Genomic DNA, 19,156 nt, shown 5'->3' with positions numbered 1-19,156 from the left:
GTCTGGCTGTCCCACATCTATTCAGAATCTCAGTCATCCTGCACGGACTGATATAAATAAAATAAGGGAGATATTTGAGCTTTCTTGGCTGTTCTGGGTTCCCAGGGTCATGTATGACTATACAATCTAGGTGGGTGGCCCTAATGACAGAGTAGTTAGAAAAAAAAAACTGCAAAGAAGATACGTCCAGAAAAATGAGAAGGGGAACCCAAGTGGAGAAAAAAGTAGAAGAATTTTAAAGCAAAGAGAAGGCAAAAAGGAATAGTATGTAAGTAAGACAGATGAGGATGAATTGGAGAATGGTTTCCCCAATATAGGCTGCATCAAAAGAAAAATGTGGCCAAGAGGAGCAGTGGGACCTGAAAGAGAAGTGGGGGAGGGTGAGAGAGAAAGGGGGTGTGTGGAAGGCAGAGCATGGAAGTACAGCAGGAAAACAGCTGTTTGTATTCCAGCCCACAGTGAGGAAACGAACACCAGCCTCTCCGCGGCTTTTCACTAGCCTGCACCCTACACTGAGGCTTCTGTTCATTCATTAGTTCCTCCATTGATGGGGCCCCTTCCCTCTTCTGATATGCTGAGTAACAGCCACTCACTGGAGAAGCAAGGCCAAGAAGGAGAGGGAGCAAATGCATGAATGAAAGCAAGTTTTCTCAATGGGGAATGGTTTGCTGCTGGCGCGTCTATGAAATTGAGGAGGGAAACTAAATTCAGGCTCATTCAATCTACAGTTGGACCTGCCAAGGCAGAAATAAGCAGAGGATGATGGTGAATACCAACAGCTACACATGATAAAGGCAGGACAAGGAGTTAAGGAGCAGGTGGAAAGAAACTGCATGTAAATAAGAGATTGGAACAATTCCATGACTCCCCATATACAGGCTGGCATATGGCCAGGTAGGAAACTTTCATATTACAAGCCTTCCCAGTTAAAAATGGTTAACAATCACCCGCTCTTAACCAGCTGGGCACATTCCTCACCTAAATACACACTGTCGTGTAGTTCAGGGTATCTTAGTGATTAGAAAGGCTGAAAGATGTGGGGACAATTTTGATTCACTTTATTTAATCACTGAAATGTACTATTTCAGTGTATCCATACTTATATGTGTTTAATTTTATTTTTGCAGAAAGAAATCTGCCCACAAAATCTTCCCGGCTGTATTATTCTGATCGCACCAACTTGAACTGAACACAACTCCATAGACATCAATAAACTGTATTAGAAGAGAAATCTGATTTTCAGTACAAGTAGAAAATAGAAAAGAAGGAAAAGAGTATTTCTTAGGGAAGTCTTTGGAAAATGCCTTTCAACAAATATTTTTTCCTTTGGTGACTGTCCTCTGTTAAGTCATTCTTCTGGACCTAGAGATTACCATACTAAGTAAAGTAAGTCAGAGAAAGATAAATATCATATGATACCGCTTACATGTATAATCTAAAACAAACAAACAAAAAAAACTTATTTGCAAAACAGACTCACAGACACAGAAAACAAAATTATGAGGACTTCCCTGGTGGTGCGGTGGATAACAATACGCCTGCCAATGCAGAGGACACTGGTTCAATCCCCGGTCTGGGGAGATCCCACATGCCGAGGAGCAGCTAACCCTGTGTGCCAAACTACTGGGCCTCCGCTCTAGAGTTCGTGAGCCCCAACTACCGAGTCTGCGTGATGCAACTGCTGAAGCCTGAGAGCCTAGAGCCTGTGCCCTGCAACAAGAGAAGCCACCAAAATGAGAAGCCCATGAGCCGCAATGAAAAGTAGCCTCCATTCACCATTTCTTTTAGAGAAAGCCCACACAAAAGCAACGAAGACCCAGAGCACTCAAAAGTAAAATAATAAATAAAAATTAAAAAAGAAAATAAAATTATGCTCACCAAAGGGGAAAGGGGGAGATAAATTAGAAGTCTGGAATTAACAGATATACAATAGTATATGTAAAATAGATTAACAACAAGGTTCTACTGTATAGCACAGGGAACTATATTCAATACCTTGTAATAACCTATAATGGAAAAGAATCTGAAAAAAGAATATATATATATATATATACACATATATATCTGAATCATTTTGCTGTACACCTGGAAGTAACACAACATTGTAAATGAACTATACTTCAATTTTTTAAAAATGCAAATAACTTTAAACACTACCTTATGGTAAAGAAGCATATTTTAGCTTCTGCTCTCCCCCCACCGCCCCACACCCAAAAGTAGCTGAATCAATTTTTGTACAAAGAAGAGACTGGGAGAGCTAGAGTAAATGGAAATGGGATAAATTGGACAAACAACACTGGTTGTTCCAATGTGCCTGCTTCCCCAGGCGCAAACTGATTGGGTTGCTGAGATGTGGAGACAAGTATGAACCCTGAGCAAGGACTGTAGCACATCTGCGAATAAAGCTGGTTTGTAACGGGGTCACTCGTACAACCAGCTCATTTTCTAAATTGAAATAAATCAGAATGCATAAACTCACTGTCATCCCCACGTACTGCTGCCTTGGCTGTTAGGTCTAACAGAACTGATTTTTCTTGAAAAGGAAACTTGCAGGTTCTGTGTTGCTTGATTCTTCAAATATCCATTACAGTTGGGAGCTCTTAAAAAAACTATGGTGTTTTAGTCACAGTAATCTTTAGACAACATATTAACCCACTAAAATTTAAGAGAAAAGTAACATTTACTGAAATAGAATTAATCCACTAGTCTATTTCAGTTCAGTTCAGTCACTCAGTCGTGTCTGACTCTTTGAGACTAGGCTATTTAGTGGGCACGTAATAGCTCTGGCCCTGAGGGAAGCTTCTGGAGCATCTCTAAGTTTTAGAAGACTGGCTTTGCAAAATCCAAGGTCCTATGGACAAATAAGTGTGGGAAGTATTATATACTATGGCTTCCTTTTGGAGATTCACAATGTAGCTATTCTGCAATGACAAGATCTATTAAAATCTGTATAACCAGGTGTTTCCCTTATTTAACTGGCTATGAACCATCTTAGTGGTGGTTATGAATGGTTCTAGACTGTATCCAGCTAAGCTGAAGCTCCAATACTTTGGCCACCTGATGTGAAGACCCGACTCATTGGAAAAGTACCTGATGCTGGGAATATTGAAGGCAAAAGGAGAAAGGGGTGGCAGAGGATGAAATGGTTAGACAGCATCACTGATTGAATGGACGTGAATTTAAGCAAACTCTGGGAGATAGTGAAGGATAGAGGAGCCTGGCATGCTGCAGTCCAAGAGGTCACAGAGTCGGACATGACTTGGCGACTGAACAACAATAACATTGTATCTTAGCTTACATAGTAGCTTAGACAGCCAGATTGTCTTCTAACTGCCTTCCAAACAAGACCAATCCCAGGGTTCAGGTATAATAATGTACCTTCCTTAGACTTGTAACTATTTCCTAGTTATGTAATTTTGGGGTTTCTACTACCCTTGGCTGGGACTCAGTGAAAGGTGGGGGAGGAGAAGCTTAAGATGGATGAGAGGACTTGAGAGGAATGTACACACAGCACCCATCAGTTCTTTCATTTACTGGAGAAACTGATGAGGTCAAGATAGAAAGTGAAACTCCTATCCAAGACAGTTTGCTGCTTTCAGAAAAATACCTCAGTCTCCCTAGTGCTACACCTGGGAAGATAACCTGAGTTCATCCTGGGTGACTGATGACTCAATTATGAGTAGCCCAACTCTCTTCCCTGGCTGGACTAACCCAAACCTGAACAACTCTATCTCTCATTGTGGCTTAGTACTATTGGAGGTTCTCATGCAACAGTCATTTCCTACTCCCTGGTCTGTTATAGTTGACTTTTTCTACCTCTTCAACTAAAGTAAAATGTTGGGTAGCACCGGACAGCCCATTATTATCTTTGGGGAACAGTCAGCCCTTCCAACTAAGAGAAAAGGTGCTTTCCATTTGCCATCACCTCTTCTTCAGATTCTTATTAAAAGATGTTTTGGTGGAGTGGGTGGTCACAGTAGCAAAATATATACAGCAACTGTATATTCTAGGTCACGGCTATTGACTTACTATAGGCTTAAGTTTTCAATTTCTTACAAATGAGAAGAAAATCCTTTTTTCCCCCCTGCTTCATTACTACCAAGGTTGAATTGATGCTGCTGAGCTATGTTCATACTCTAGAGTGGCCTTTTTTTAGCCCTAGAAAAACAAAATCGGCCACTTTGGAGAGCAGCCAGTCTCCTCGGGCACCTTCCTCTGTGACTTTATAAACTTCAGAAGAACCGGCAGGTTTTGAAGAACTGGTTAGATGATCTGTCCTCTGGAAAATTGTCGTCATGTCATTCTTTGTTTACTGTATAATTAAGATTTCTTTTTCCTATAACTGAGCTAAAGATATTTTTTTCCACTTCCTGTGCAAACGGCATTTTCACATAATCCTAAACACACACAGTCACTCATAGTGATGAAAAAGCTTTTACGTCTTAATAACCGTGATAATACTGAGGCCCGAGATGACCCTAAAGAGAAAGTTCTCTTGGCTGGATTTCTCACAAATGAGGGCAGTGTGAGCTCTCAATAATAGGTTGGACAGTCAGAAATAAGATCCAGGGGATCCTAGGAATAGACATACACTGCTCTGGACTAATCCTATGAGGAAAGACACCTGTCCGGAGTATTATCAAAAGCCCCTCTGCCTCCCTGAGCAAGGGTGGAGTGTGGTGACCCCAGTTGGGAGTTTGGCTTTGGGGTAGCTTTGCTTTTGGGCACAGACAGGAAATATGGGTCTTGGAATGACATCAAGAAAAGATATTCAGGATTAAAAGATCAGGGGATAAAGAGCCCACTGAAAACGCATTTAAAACAGGGGAAAAGATGAAGACAACTGAAAGCATCTGTCCTAAATCCTGGGAGCAGACCCTGTCGTTAGAGAGAACAGTGGGCTCTTCCTCCCAGGCAGAGAGCGTGAGAACATGGCTGAGTCTTAGTCAGGAGGAGGGAGGCAGCTTCAAAATCAGAACTGCGGGCCTAAAAGTATGCACCTGCAGCCAGAGAGGAAAAAAGCCAGAGATCCTCACTGGGGAGATGGAAAGAAAAGCTGTGCTATATTTGGGATGGAAAATAAAAGTGGACTAGCCGGGAACAATGTTGCTTCCCTATGGAGAACTAAACCCAGACCTTGCCCTGAGACTCAAAGCTATCATGACCTGCCCTCCATGTGTCTGGGCAGCCAGGATCTAGAAAGATCACTTGCCCACTGAGCCTGGAAAGACCAGGTGGTGAACTGAATGTTTGTGCCTTCCCTATATATGTTGAAGCCCTAATCCCCAAATGTTATGGTGTTTGGAGGTGGGGCCTTTGGGAGGTAATGGGATTTAGATGAGGTCATAAGGGTGGGGCCCTAACGATGGGATTAGTGTCCTTCTAAGAAGGGACCAAAGAGCTTGCTTTCACTCTCTCTCTGCCATATGAGGACACAGCAAGATGCCTGTCAGCAAATCAGGAAGAAAACTCTCATCAGGAAATGAACCAGCTGATATCTTGAAAATGAACTTCCCAGACTCCAGATCTATGTAAAATAAAAATCTTTTGTTTAAGCCACCCAGTATACGGTGTTCTGTGATGCAGCCCAGGCAGACTAAGAGCAGGTGTCTGCAGGTGGGAGTTCCACTCTCCCCATGGTGCAGCTCAAAGTGCACCTGCTCCAAGAAATCTTCCCACCTTTCTCCCAGGCAGAATTTCTCTCTTTTTTGCACAACTCTCTGTTTGCACTTTGACTCTGACACTTAGCCCTAGTCTTCCTTGAAATACTGACAGCTATGTATTAATTTGCTCTCACCTTATTTTCCCCTGCTCAAGTCGCTTCAGTTGTGTCTGACTCTTTGTGACCCCATGGACTGCAGCCTGGCAGGCTCCTCTGACAACGGGATTTTCCAGGCAACAACACTGGAGTGGGTTGCCATTTCCTTCTCCAGGGGATCTTTCTGACTCAGGAATCGAACCTGTGCCTCCTGCAGCTCCTACTCTGCACCATTCTGTCCATTTCACTCCCTGAGCCAATCCTAACTGAGGCAGGAAGTATTAACGTTGTCCTGATGTGTCACTTGATTGGCCCTAACATGAACGCGGCCTGTCAGCTGCAGGACAGCTTCCGGGTTTCAGAATTCTCTCTCCTCTCTTTTCCTTGGTTTACCAGTGTGCCCCTGTTCTTATAACCTGATTTTTGTATATTAGTTTCTGAGACTACTTCTGCCCCACTGTCAGCCCCTCCCCATAACAGGTCTGCCAGATAAAATATGAGATGAGCCCTCTTTTAGTATAAGTATAGCCCATGAATATTTGAGACATACCAAAAATTTACTTGCTGTTAATCTGAAAATTCAAACAACTGGACGTTCTGTATTTTTCCTTGCTAAGCCAGCAACTTTCTCACCCTAGCAGCTCATGACCAAGTAACCTATGTAAGAGGGGAATGTTGTCTTCTTGCCTGTACATCTTGAGGACCACAGTCCTTCTATGAAGCTTATGGCCCCACTCCAGGAGCCAGGACTCTCCCTTTCACTCTGTAGTTGCTTGTCTGGCTGGATCCCAGTGCCATTCATTCTGCCTGTTGGTCTGAACCTCTGCTCTGAGCCCAGTTCAGAGCTCATCCAGGTCTGAGCGTCAGCCTGTCCTCTGAGCTGTTGCAATGGCCTGTCCCATTTTGCCTTCAGAAAACTCCATGACTTGCAGATGATTCTCAGGATTTAACTGGAATATCTAACTATTTCCCACCAGACTGTGACTCCCCAACAGGGCAGGGATTACTGTTTAATGAAACCTAGCATATAGCATGATGCTTTACCCATTGTTGGTACTTCATGATACATTACTGTTAATCTAAAGTTAAAAGATGGTGTTATAGGTTAAATTGTGTCCCCCCCTAAATATATGTTGAATTCCTAACCCCAGTTCCTCAAAATGTGATCTTATTGGGAATTAGAGTTGTAGCAGATGTAACTAGTGAAGATGAGGTCAAACTGGCATAAGGCAGGTCCTTAATCCAATATGACTGATTCTAAAGAAGAAAGACTTCCCTGGTGGTACAGAAGACAGGAGTCCATTTGTCAATGCAGCGAACACAGGTTCGATCCCTGGTCCAGGAAGATTCCACATGTCACAGAGCAACTAAGCCCATGGGCCACAACTACTGAGCCCGCGCACCTAGAGCCTGTGCTCTTCAACAAGAGAAACCACCACCACGAGAAGCCAGCACACTGCACCAGAGAGTTGCCCCCGCCCGCTTCCACTAGACAAAGTCCATACACAGCAACACAGACCCAGTGCAACCAACAGTGAAGAAATCCAGTTATACAGGATGCTCGGGGCTGGTGCACTGGGATGACCCAGAGGGATGGTATGGGGAAGGAGGTGGGAGGGGGGTTCAGGATGGGGAACACGCGTACACCCGTGGCGGATTCATGTTGATGTATGACAAAACCAATACAATATTGTAAAGTAAGTAGCCTCTAATTAAAATAAATAAATTTAAATTAAAAAAATAAAACAACCTAAGTTAATAATAATAACAAATACAATTATAAAAAAGAAGAGAGACACACAGCCAAGAGGATGCTAGCGAAGACACGGTCACACAGAGGGAAGACAGCTATGTGAAAATGGAGGCAGAGATTGGAGTGGTGCTTCCATAAGCCGAGCAATGCCAGAGGCCACCAGAAGTTAATAAGAGACAAAGAAGGACTCCTTCCCTACAGGTGGGAGAGGGAGCACTGCCTTGCTAACAACTTGATTTAGACTTCTAGTCTTCAGAACTGTTATAAATTTCTGTTGTTTTAAGTGACCCAATTTGTGATACTTTGCTACGACAGATCTAGGGAACTACCTTAAGGATTACATTATGGACCCAAAAAATGAGAGTCTAGAAGAAATCAAATAATACTAGAGAGTTAGAAGGGGCTGACTATGAGATTATACAACTATAACTTCTTTATGCGTTGTCTCCAAATTTCCTCAAACAGAAACATCATAATTTGTGTTCCTTTAAAAATCTGAACCATATGATTAGAACTGCATGAGTACTGTGGGTCAGAGGTTGGGCAGAAGTAAAGGCTATGAGTCCCTCAGAAATCCTCCGTGGTCTGCACAGAGGTGGGCACAAGAGACCAAGATCCACAGTGAGAGAAACTGGCAAGAAAGGTTTGGGAGGTATATCCCTGTGGGGTGGCTTTGTCAGGAACCACGGTTTCCATTCTGTTGCCTTCTGTTTTCAGAACCTCAGTACTTTAATATACACACTTAAAAAATGAAGACAATATCACTAAACATTTTTCAGACTTCATTTCTTTGTTAATTATTCCCACATTTCATTAGCAGTGTCATGAGTTTATGAAGAATAAGTGCTACTGGTTGGGTCAAGCCAGAGGGACTGGTTGGGTCAAGCCAGAGTGACCAAATTCTAAGGCAGCAAATAACTATCTCTGTGTAGTTATAGGGACAAGAATTCTCTTGGCCATGCAACTATGGATTACATTTCAAATGAGAAGTCCATGCACAGGCTTTTGGAGATGTAGGAAGTGGAATAACACCAGCTACCAGTCAAATCAAATCAAATCTTGGACAATCCTAATGAGCCCAGTCTGCACTGAGACACACCAAGATATAGTCCAATTTATTTGTCCAGAGAACTTCCATGGAACTTTCATTCTAGCACTGTATGATATATGATAATTTGTGCATCTTCAGTCATGTCCAACTCTTTGCAACCCTATAAACTACAGCCTGCCAGGCTCCTCTGTCCATGGGATTCTCTAGGCAAGAATACTGAAATGGGTTATGATTTCCTGCTCCAAGGGATCTTCCTGACCCAGGGATAGAACCCACGTCTCCTGCATTGGTAGGCAGGTTATTTACCACTGCGTCACCTGGGAAGCCCCATGCTACATAATAATAATGATGTTTATGGCATCCCACTCCAGTACTCTTGCCTGGAAACTCCCATGGATGGAGGAGCCTGGTAGGCTGCAGTCCATGGGGTTGCGAAGAGTCAGACACAACTGAGCGACTTCACTTTTACTTTTCACTTTCATGCATTGGAGAAGGAAATGGCAACCCACTCCAGCGTTCTTGACTGGAGAATCCCAAGGATGGAGGAGCCTGGTAGGCTGCCGTCTACGGGGTCGCACAGAGTCGGACACGACTGAAGCGACTTAGCAGCAGCAGCAGCACTGAGTAGTCACCATGCACCAAGGACTAGGCTGAGAGTTTATATGGATTATTTGATAAAATCTTCCTATCACCCTCATGAGACAGGAAATAGAGACTTAAAAGGAATTAATCTGCACAACTGTTAAAAGGAGGCAGGATTCAAAAGTTTCCAAAGTCTTCCTCTTGAAGACGGTACAACTGATGGCGCTGGGAGTCCTGCTGGCGGGGAACCATTTAATTTCCTGCTCTTTACAGGCAATATGCTAACAGTCTTCCATCTGCTAGATCAGGGGTGATAAACTATAGCCTGGGGACCAAATGTAGCATGCTGCCTGGGCAAATATGCCCATGCCTATATCTCTACATATAGTCTCTGGCTGCTTTCTCAAGGACAGAGACTGTTCAGCCCACAGACAGAAAGCATTTACTATATGACTCTTTATAGAAAAAGTCTTCTGATCACTGTGTTAGATCATTGAATCATTTTATTAATACTAACAGATCTATTAAAAAGGGGTTATCTCAGTTTTAGAGATGAAGAAACTTAGGTTCACAGAAGTTAAGCTTTTGTTCTAGAACAGTGTTTCTCTGATTTCCAAAATATAAAAGTTGTATTTTGCCACAGAATTGCCTTTTGTCTGCCAAAGATTGGAGATGGTGCCAAATGTATATTCCTCCATTTCATGAAAGAAAAGACATTTTAATATCCAAGAATGAGCGTTCTAATTACCAACAGTTCTTTTAGTGGAATAAATTTAATTTTATGAAAAGCTTTTTCTCACTCCATTTTGTAAAGGGTGGGTGAGAGTGCAGTCATGGACCAGCATGAGTTCAAGAACTGGCAATTGAGGGTCAGAAATTCATCTAGTAAGTGGCAGAGCCAGAGGTCTCAAAACACGTGACACTTTCGTATCCGTTGGGACTGTCCATCTATCTCTGACCCATGCATTTCTTCCGTCGTTCACTAGAGCAGGGAACCATGCTCACACCAAGGGAGTCATGCGTCATTTTTCTCCATGTCTTTCTTACCACCTCTCTTTCTTCTGGCTGCTTTTTGTTTGCTTTTGTTTTTGGCTGTACTACACTGCATGTAAGATCTTAGTCCCCCATCCAGGGATGTGTGGACGTGTAGGGTCTTAACCATTGGTTTGTCAGGGAAATCTCAACCTCTGGCTGTTTTGATTAAAACTAAACACTCAGGACTTCCCTGGTGGTCTAGTGGTTAAGAATCCTCCTGCCACTGCAAGGGACATGGACTTGATCCCTGGTCCGGGAAGATTCCCACATGCCTTGGGGCAACTAAGCCCCTGTGCCACAACTACCAAAGCCTTTGCTCTCGAGCCCGTGCTCCACGACAAGAGAAGCCACCGCAGTGAGAAGCCTGTGCACCGCAACTAGAGAGTAGCCCTCACTCTCCACAACTAGAGAACGCCTGCAAGCAGCCAATGAAGACCCAGCACAGCCAAAAATAAGATAAATAAGAAAAAATGAATCTTTGAAAAAGACTCAGTCTTTTAAAAATTAACGTAAAAAATACTCAGTCTTTTTTCTTTAATAACAAATAAAAAATAACCCCCTGTTTATTTTTTATCTTGCTTTCCCCCACTTTTTCAACTTTTTATTTTATATTGAGGTATAACCGATTAACAATGTTACAGTTTCAGGTGAACAGTGAAGGGACTCAGCCGTACATACACATGGATCCGTTCTCGCCTAATCTCCCATCCCATCCAGGCTGCCACGTAACATTGAGGAGAGCTCCATGTGCTATACAGGAGGTCCTTGTTGGTTATCCATTTTAAATATAGCAGTGTGAACACTCTTAAACCTGACTGAGCTCAGTTAACCATTTTCTTCTTATGACGGTTTGATCTGTTTGCCATTGAGGAAAATGATCCATATGAAAATACCAACACAATGACATTACAGACTTCTTTTTTAGTGTAAGCCGTGCTGCTAGAGGCTCTTAGGACAGGAAGAAATTAAATGACTTTATCAAGCCACTGAGACTGTCCAATCTGAGTAAAATAGTTTGAATGTGTGTCTTTCTAGTTTCAAGGTCTTTCTGTAAGGGATCAGATCACAGACTGTAAGGAAAAGCCTCGCCCTCCATCGATAATGACCATCATCTCTTTAATACCACATTGCTGGAAATTGTTCTATTATAGTGAACTACCACAGGTAGAACACTCAAGCTATTTAAAAATACAAGCAAAAGTTAATAATGTAAAGTGACTATGAAGGCATTTTAAATTATATTCATATTCTTGAACAAATGAGAACATTCAAATTATTGCACTGTATACAACTATATAATGGCATATATTTAAATATTTCTGATTCTGAATTATTCCTCTATTTTTTAAATTACATTAATAAGATGAGAAGTACAAGGGAAGTTCCAATTACTCCTCTGATCTTAGGCTGAATATTTTTAAATGATTAAATGAAACTTACTGTGTATTCTGGTCCCAGATGTTCATTTGGGCAAGATGGAAAAGAAAAAAGAGAAAATGATGATTAAGACCACACTTATATGCAATATAAAGCCACAGAACTAACAAATATTGCTGAATTATAATTATTAAAAATGTGGCAAAGAAACCTTCTGAGAATTAAACTTTCATAAATACTAAGTGTCTCCATGTTTGCTCTTGAAACTCTTTCATATGATACTTCTGCGGTTGGGTAGATAAGGAGTGTAAGACAAGATTCAATTAGCCTATAGGTTTGTGGCTAATTAAAAACTAAAGAGTTGGCCTTAGAAAAGCAGAATTAAAGACTAATAATTCCAGTAGAGCGTTTCATTAACCACAAAGGAAATCTTTTAAGTGGAAAAGCAGCTTTTAAAACCAATAAAAAGAGCTTGTTAGGCTGATATTCAAATGGGACCTTGAATTTTCATGTGTTTGAGGTCAGGAACCAAACCTTTTAAATTCTTTGGCCAGTTTTTAGCTCAGTATCAACATTTTGAGTGTCGTTATTACTCCACTACAAGTTGAGGAGGAAACTGATTTTCATATTATCTGATTGCAAAGGAAGTGGTTTGGAGCAAAGGGACCCAACAGAACCTTTTATATAAATTATAAAAATAGTCAAGTTTTGTTCTGTGGGTGTGGTGGGGGAGGGTGTCTGTAAAGCAAAGAAGTCAAAATAAACAACTTGATTACGAACAAATCACACCTTAAAATGACTTAGGGATTATTAAGAAAAGAAGGAGAAATAAGGATAACAAAACCTCTAGAAATGTCACTAAGTAGAGCTTCCTTTTTCTTCTCTATATGCTATTTACAATGATCACTTCAAGAAGGAAGATAGAATAGTTTAGCTTAACCCCTACAACCTCCTGCTAGGAAGAGTGTTGACTTAAAAGTATGGAGACAAAGGGTCAGGGAGGTGTCACAGGGCTCCTGTGAGTCCCTGCTGGGATAATCCATGCTCAGTCAGTGAATCTGAATCCCCCTATGTCCTTGCATGGATGCTTGTGACATATTGGGTGTACAAGGACTTACCCGTAATTGTGTAGGGATAATAGTTCCACGCCTTCTCTGTTACATAAAATATTTTGGGAACAACAGCTCTAGCCCAACTAGGCAGTTTGCTAGGAGGAAAGAAAGAAAACGACAATTAGAGTCTGTCCAGTGCCTCACCCTGCTACCATATCTTTCCAGAGAAACTGACTGCTAGAGAAATCAGAGGACTTCTATTTCTGCTCTTCTCTCCACAACAACTTGGTCCCTATCTCCCTGTCTTCATCACTGTTAACCTGTCCTCTGTTGGTATTACTATTTAGGACACGTAGGATGACCATAGACAATAGAAGGCAGGAAAGACGTTCAGAACAGTTTGGTTCCCCAGAAGGAACCAACACTGCCAATACCTTGATTTCAGACTTCTGACCTCCATCCTGGGAGAGGATTAACGTGTGTTGTCTTAAAGCCATCCAGCTCACTGCATTTGTTACTGCAGCCCCAGGAAACTAAGGAAACGACAGAGCCATTTCTCTGGAACAGGGACCCGGGCAGCCATTTGCAAAAAACATTCTCAAAACAAGGAAAACCCAAGGGCACAGGTCCCAAGACCATTAGTAACCGAGGACTAATTAAGTTTTGCTTTGCTTCATTCTGTTTTCCTTCTGAGGCAAACTTCACAGCTTTCTGCAGGCCCAGAAAATTCCTTATATATTCCTGTAATATGTTTGCATGATTTCACTCCCCCCAACACTCTACTCTGGGGCTTTCTGTTTTTCCGGTTGCTACTATCTGGTTTCTCTCCTGTGCTGGTGCCCACAGCTAAGTGTCTGGGACACCAACATCTAGCAGTACATCAGACCCAGAGAGAGGACGCAGACTCTCGGCAGCTGGCAATAAAAAACATCAAGAAGCAGTTGTGAATTGCAAGCTGATCTAGCTAAGAGAGTGGGGACACCAAGGTAACAAACCCCATATCCCCTTCTTGGACACGGGGTTTAAATGACATCCAGAGCCAATAAAATACTGTGCACCTTGTATGTCTTCCCAAATTGCTTCTCTTCTTTCTGACAGTACCCAGGACCTGCTTTTTAAAAAACAAATACGTATTTTTGATGCTTGGCCAGACCTAACTCAAAGGAAGCTCTGGGCTATTTATCATGGTTAAAGTAAATGGGGAAATCAGAGTCCCCCCCTGAAGCCAGATGGGCATCAGTTGAAGGACACTGTTCATAGGTGCGCTGTGAGAGGCGTGCAGAGCAGTATTATAATTCACAGACGAGTTCTTTTTGCTGCTGTAATGCACAATGTCTCACTCTCATAAAATCGTTTCTGCAGTAAATGCTCATTTACCTTCCCTTTGCTCCACTAGGAAGGAAGAGGCTTGCTTCCCAAAAGAGGATTTTATAGCTTTCGCCTAGGATTTATTCTTTCAGTTACTGAAGCCGGAGGGTAACCCGGAATTGACGTTGAGAGTGGGAAAGTAGCGCTGGGCTGGCTTGTGGGAAGTGGGCACGATCACCAGGTCCCCTGGGTCCCCTCCTGCTTGCCTCCACACGCCAGTGTGATATGCCATTGTGTCAATCAAGGAGATGTTGATTCTACTCATAGGCAAATTGGTTTCTCGTGCTTTCAATGGATTGAAATGGGATTGCAGAAGCTCCCCAAGGTAAGCTAGGCATTGTTCAGCTTAGACCAAGTACTTTTGTCTCCCTTCAAGCGTTAGAAACCATTTTCCACTGTTCCGTCTACACTGCACACCCCCCACACCCCGGACTCATCAGCCTCTTGATAGTACTTTGGGGTCCAAGTCTTCCTCCCTTCATAACTCATTCCCTGTATCATTTAAAAAGCCTCCCAGCAGAACCATATTCCTAAGCAACAATCATTTTCTGGAAGGAAGATGACAAACACCAGTCATTTTCCATTCATGTCAAGACTTGTCCTATTTGTAAATGATCAGGCCTACAGGCTGTAGAATCTTTATCTTAGCTGTCTCATCTGCCAACGTATGCAGAATATGCCACACTATCATCAAATACCCTTTCTAAGGCACCGTAAAACATTTAGCCAAGATGGCTGATATGATTTTATGTGACTCTTCTACATAGTCTGGGAAGCAGGCCCTTCTGGAATAAGCCATTTATTAGGGCAGGCACAGGAGGCATTGGAACAAATTCCACGATATGCCATTTAAATATTTTTAAGCCTACTACAGACCTTCTCTTAGCCCCTGACTTCCCCAGAGCACATCATTACTCAAATCGTTTTTGTCTGAGAAAGTAAAATTCATTTTTCCCCGCAGCAATGATTTATCAGGGCTGCAAAGGAAATGGAATTAAATTAGATTCCACTGCCGCTGTCACTTTTATGATGTATACCGCCACACAGCCTACAATTCCAAGGAGAAGCCTGTCACTCAAACTTGCTACCTGGCGTCAAACAAGAATCTCTCTGCTGGAAAGCCGGCATGACTTGAATCACGTTCTCTTCGTCTACTGGCAGAGATCAAACCTCCCCAAATCATCTCACCATGGCTCAGGCTTGAGACACTGAGTAAAAAGACAAAACTCTAAAATACTGCGTTTCTCTAAAACCTTTGTCCATGTCTCCCAAGGATAGACTTTTTATATTGTTTCATTTCTTATATCTTTATTTTGTATGAAATAGAACATATTAATGACAGCCAAGTGGTCAACTCGCCCCGGGTTACACGGGACTGTCCTGGTTTTAGCAGTGAAAGGCCTACATGCCAAATTCCTTGATCATGAGCAAAATGGGAAGCTGGTCATTCTAGAGCAGTGGTTCTCATTTCAACAGGAAAGAGGTGAGGGAATTTCCCCCGCCAGGGGCTATTTGGCAAAGTCTGGAGACATCTTCAGTCGTGAGAGCTGGGGGGTGGGGATGGGGAGCGATGCTGGTCTGGCATCTAGTAGGAAGAGGCCAAGGATGCCCCAAGGCAGGCATAATCTGAATTTGCCTCAGGTTAAGAATGTTTATCTACTTCATCAAGAGTTTTTGGAACTGAATCCTAAACCATCTCTCCCTTCTATGGCTTTACAATCCAGATTATCACCAAATTCTCCAGCATATCTAACCTCATTTTGCAATTTATGTTCATTTGGGAATATTTTTTGGCTTCAGGGGTTTTTGAACATCATCAGGCCAAATGTGGTCCAAATGGAGTCTAATTTCATTTTCTCAACAGGGGTCAGAATTATGACAGTCTCAACTAGACACTTTGAACTTAAACATTCTGGGCAGGGAGTCCTTCTGAGTTCACAAAATAACAGTGCTTTGGGAAGAATTTCCTGGGGTCCAGTGGTTGGGATTCGGCATATTCACTGCCAGGCCTGGGTTCAATCCCTGGTTGGAGAACTACGATCTTGAAAGTCATGTAATGCGGCCAAAACCCCCACCCCAAAACCAACCAACACACAAACAAAAAAACTGTGCGTCACACAAGATTTTCTGCCCAACTGCATATCTGAAACTAGCCACTATCTATGCTAAGATTAGACTCAAAGAACTGCAGTTCATTTAAGTGACTTTTAAAAAATACTTTATTTATTTATGGTTGCACTGGGTCTTCACTGCTGCGTGCGGGCTTTCTCTAGTTGCAGTGAGCCAGGGCTACTCTTCATTGTGGCTTCTCTTGTGGTGGAGCACAGGCTCTAGGCTCATTGCTTCAGTAGCTGTGATGCACCAGCTTAGTTGTTCTGCAACATGTGGATTCTTCCTGGACCAGCGATTGAATCCATGACCCCTGCATTGGCACGTGGATTCTTATCCACTCTACCATCAGGGAAGTCCCATTTAAGTGTTTCTTAAAAGGTCTTAGCTACCTTCATACCTCCATTTCCCACTGGTCCAAGATGGATATTCTGATCTTTTCTTTTTTGTGCTCAAATCTGACATTTGACAGTCGTTTGATAATAATCAATTGTCCCTCTCCAGTTGTGTATACAGTGATTTCTGAGGTCTTTAAATTTCTTTTCCGCTGCTATGACTTACTCATTTACTCGTTAATGCATTGGTTTCTGGCTGGTCTTTTCGTTCTGATCTTAATGTAATTCTTTAGACTGCAGCAAAGAGATGAACAGAGTTTCTGGACTACAGCCATTACCTGTGGGAGATAAGGCTGCAGGGGCATCACCCACAGAAGGTCCTTGAACTTGGACACTGCTGCCACTCTTCCTATAAAAGGACGGTATGTTCTGGATTCTGGGAAAAGAAGCCTACCTTGTGTCAGTTCTTGGAAGGCTCCGTGTGTGAACAGTGGGGGGCTGATGTGGCAGGGGTGCTGGGGAGCACCTAGGGGAGTCGACCACATGTGTCGGCATCACTGGGTAGGAGCGTGGCAGAATCACGGTGGAAACTGCTTGACAGAATGACCTTGAAGACCCCAACCAGGCCGAGACATCCTGCTTCTGTGGCTTTTCCATGGGCGTAATCAAAGGGACAGAAGGCATGGGGCCCGGCAGCATGAGAATGCCTGATGTGTTCTTAAGGATTGAGATGGGGACCAAATGAAGAGCGTGGACTGAAAGGTACGTCTGAAAGAGGGCCCTTACGTGTTCTATTTTTTTCTAATATATATTAAAAATACTATGAATTTATTTAATATTATATTCAATAGACATGAATTGAATATTTATTTAGGATATATGACTAAACCTTCTAAAATATATAATGTTCTTATATAGATGGCTATTGTGTACTGCCTGTTACCCATAACTAGAATGCAAGTCACACCAGGGTACAGATCTTTGTCCTCTTCACTGCTGCTCCCCCAGCCAGCACCTAAAATGATGACTGGCACACAGCAGGTGCTTAATAAATATTTTCTGAATTAATGAAGATCATCTCTGGATATTCAGAAATCAATAATAACCATGAGGAGTCTTTCAAAATAGCGTGGAAATAAGCCCTTAGGTCAGAATCTCTGGCTCCAACACTTCCTCTATGACCTGTTGCTGGGCAGTGGGCTCTCCCACTGCCACATGAACTGCGGCTCTAGGCTCTTACTTAGGGGGAAGATCTGGGAGGACAGGAAGAAAAAATGAGAAAGACCCAAGCCACAGCATCAAGGCTCTACCAACGAGCTGGTAGGTAAAGTGACCATCTGGTGGCTTTGCTTATCCAGTTAAACAAGATTCATGGCTTAGGGAAACTGTCCCCTTTTCTACCCAGAGCCACTAGAAGCCAGGAGAGGTTGCCCTGGAAGGCAAGAGCCATGTAGTGGGAGAAAGGTTTCGCCATGCAAATCATTTCAGGCATTAGGCGGAATCACCGTTAGAAGCTGGCAACCCTCCTTGACTGGCAGCTGCCAGCACAGCCTAATTAATCCAGCAGCCATAGTGGAGAAGAACATGACACTTCATGACTGATAAACAAGCCTAAAAATAGGCTCCATCTTTTCTCCAATTCCCCTCCGCCCCCATCTGCTTCTCTCATGAGTTTCAGTGAGAGGGGACTGGAGTGAAGCTAGGAATGAGGTGAAAATGAAAGGGGACAAAAGAAAAGCTCCATCCTCGTACGATTCTGGATGACAGGTTTTATTTAGAATCACTATTCCAGATTTGTATCTTGACTCTTTTCCCCAGATGCCAGCTGAAATCAGGATTTTTGCAGACAAGCCAAGAAACACCACTTATTTGGTTGACTGAACTGGACTGAAGGCCCAAGGACAACCACCAAATGTACTAATGTATTAGTACTAATGTAATGTTCTAAATGCATTAGGGCAGCCACCCAAATGTACTGCACGCAACAGTGTATCAGACACTATAGGAAGGGCCAGAGAATGGAGTAACCCCACAATCCAGGGAGCTAAGCGACAAGAACTAAAAGGATAAATGGCATTTGAAAAAGACACTATACTCAATTTAAAAATGGGCAAAGGATTTCAATAGACGTGTCTTCGAGGAAGACATATAAATGGCTAATGAGCACATGAAAAGATGCTCAATATCATTAGTCATTAGGAAAATGCCAATCAAAACCCAAACAAGATACCACTTCAAACCCACTAGGATGGCTGTAATCAAAAAGACAAACAATAACAAGTGTTGGTGATTATGCAGAGAAATTGGAACCCTCATACATTGCTGGAGGGAGTGTAAAATAGTACAGTCACTTTGGAAAAGAGTCTGGAAGTCCCTCTCCCCACTCACTAGCAGCCAGGCTTGACCTGGGAACTCAATGGGATGTTTATGCCTGGAATTTTATTATATTTGGCCATACTGTGCATCTTGTCGGAGAAGGCAATGGCACCCCACTCCAGTATTCTTGCCTGGAGAATCCCAGGGATGGGGGAGCCTGGTGGGCTGCTGTCTATGGGGTCGCACAGGGTCAGACACGACTGACGTGACTTAGCAGCAGCCGCAGTGCATCTTGTGGGATCTCAGTTCACCAACCAGGGACTGAACCTGGTCCATGGCAGTGGAAGCCTAGAATCCTAACCACTAGACCACCAGAGTTATTCCCTATGTTTGGTATTTTAGAACAAAGGCTAAAAAGAA

General features: G+C 42.8%; 1 protein-coding gene across 1 annotated transcript in view; it reads right to left on the bottom strand.

Annotated features, from left to right (window-relative positions):
* The window catches only part of PITPNC1 (phosphatidylinositol transfer protein cytoplasmic 1), a 156,592-nt gene that overhangs the window by 98,863 nt on the left and 38,573 nt on the right, over positions 1–19,156 (bottom strand). The window contains exons 3-4 of the mRNA XM_055575483.1: positions 12,675–12,763; positions 11,620–11,627 (exon numbers count right to left, since the gene is read on the bottom strand). Of these exons, the coding sequence (XP_055431458.1) occupies positions 11,620–11,627; positions 12,675–12,763 (97 nt within the window). The remainder of the gene's footprint in view (positions 1–11,619; positions 11,628–12,674; positions 12,764–19,156) is intronic.

This window comes from Bubalus kerabau, chromosome 4, assembly GCF_029407905.1.
Source record: "Bubalus kerabau isolate K-KA32 ecotype Philippines breed swamp buffalo chromosome 4, PCC_UOA_SB_1v2, whole genome shotgun sequence".
In the NCBI taxonomy this organism is placed as follows: domain Eukaryota; kingdom Metazoa; phylum Chordata; class Mammalia; order Artiodactyla; family Bovidae; genus Bubalus; species Bubalus kerabau.
The sequence above is the reverse complement of the archived record's forward strand: the minus strand, read 5'-3'. Positions and strand labels throughout refer to the sequence as shown.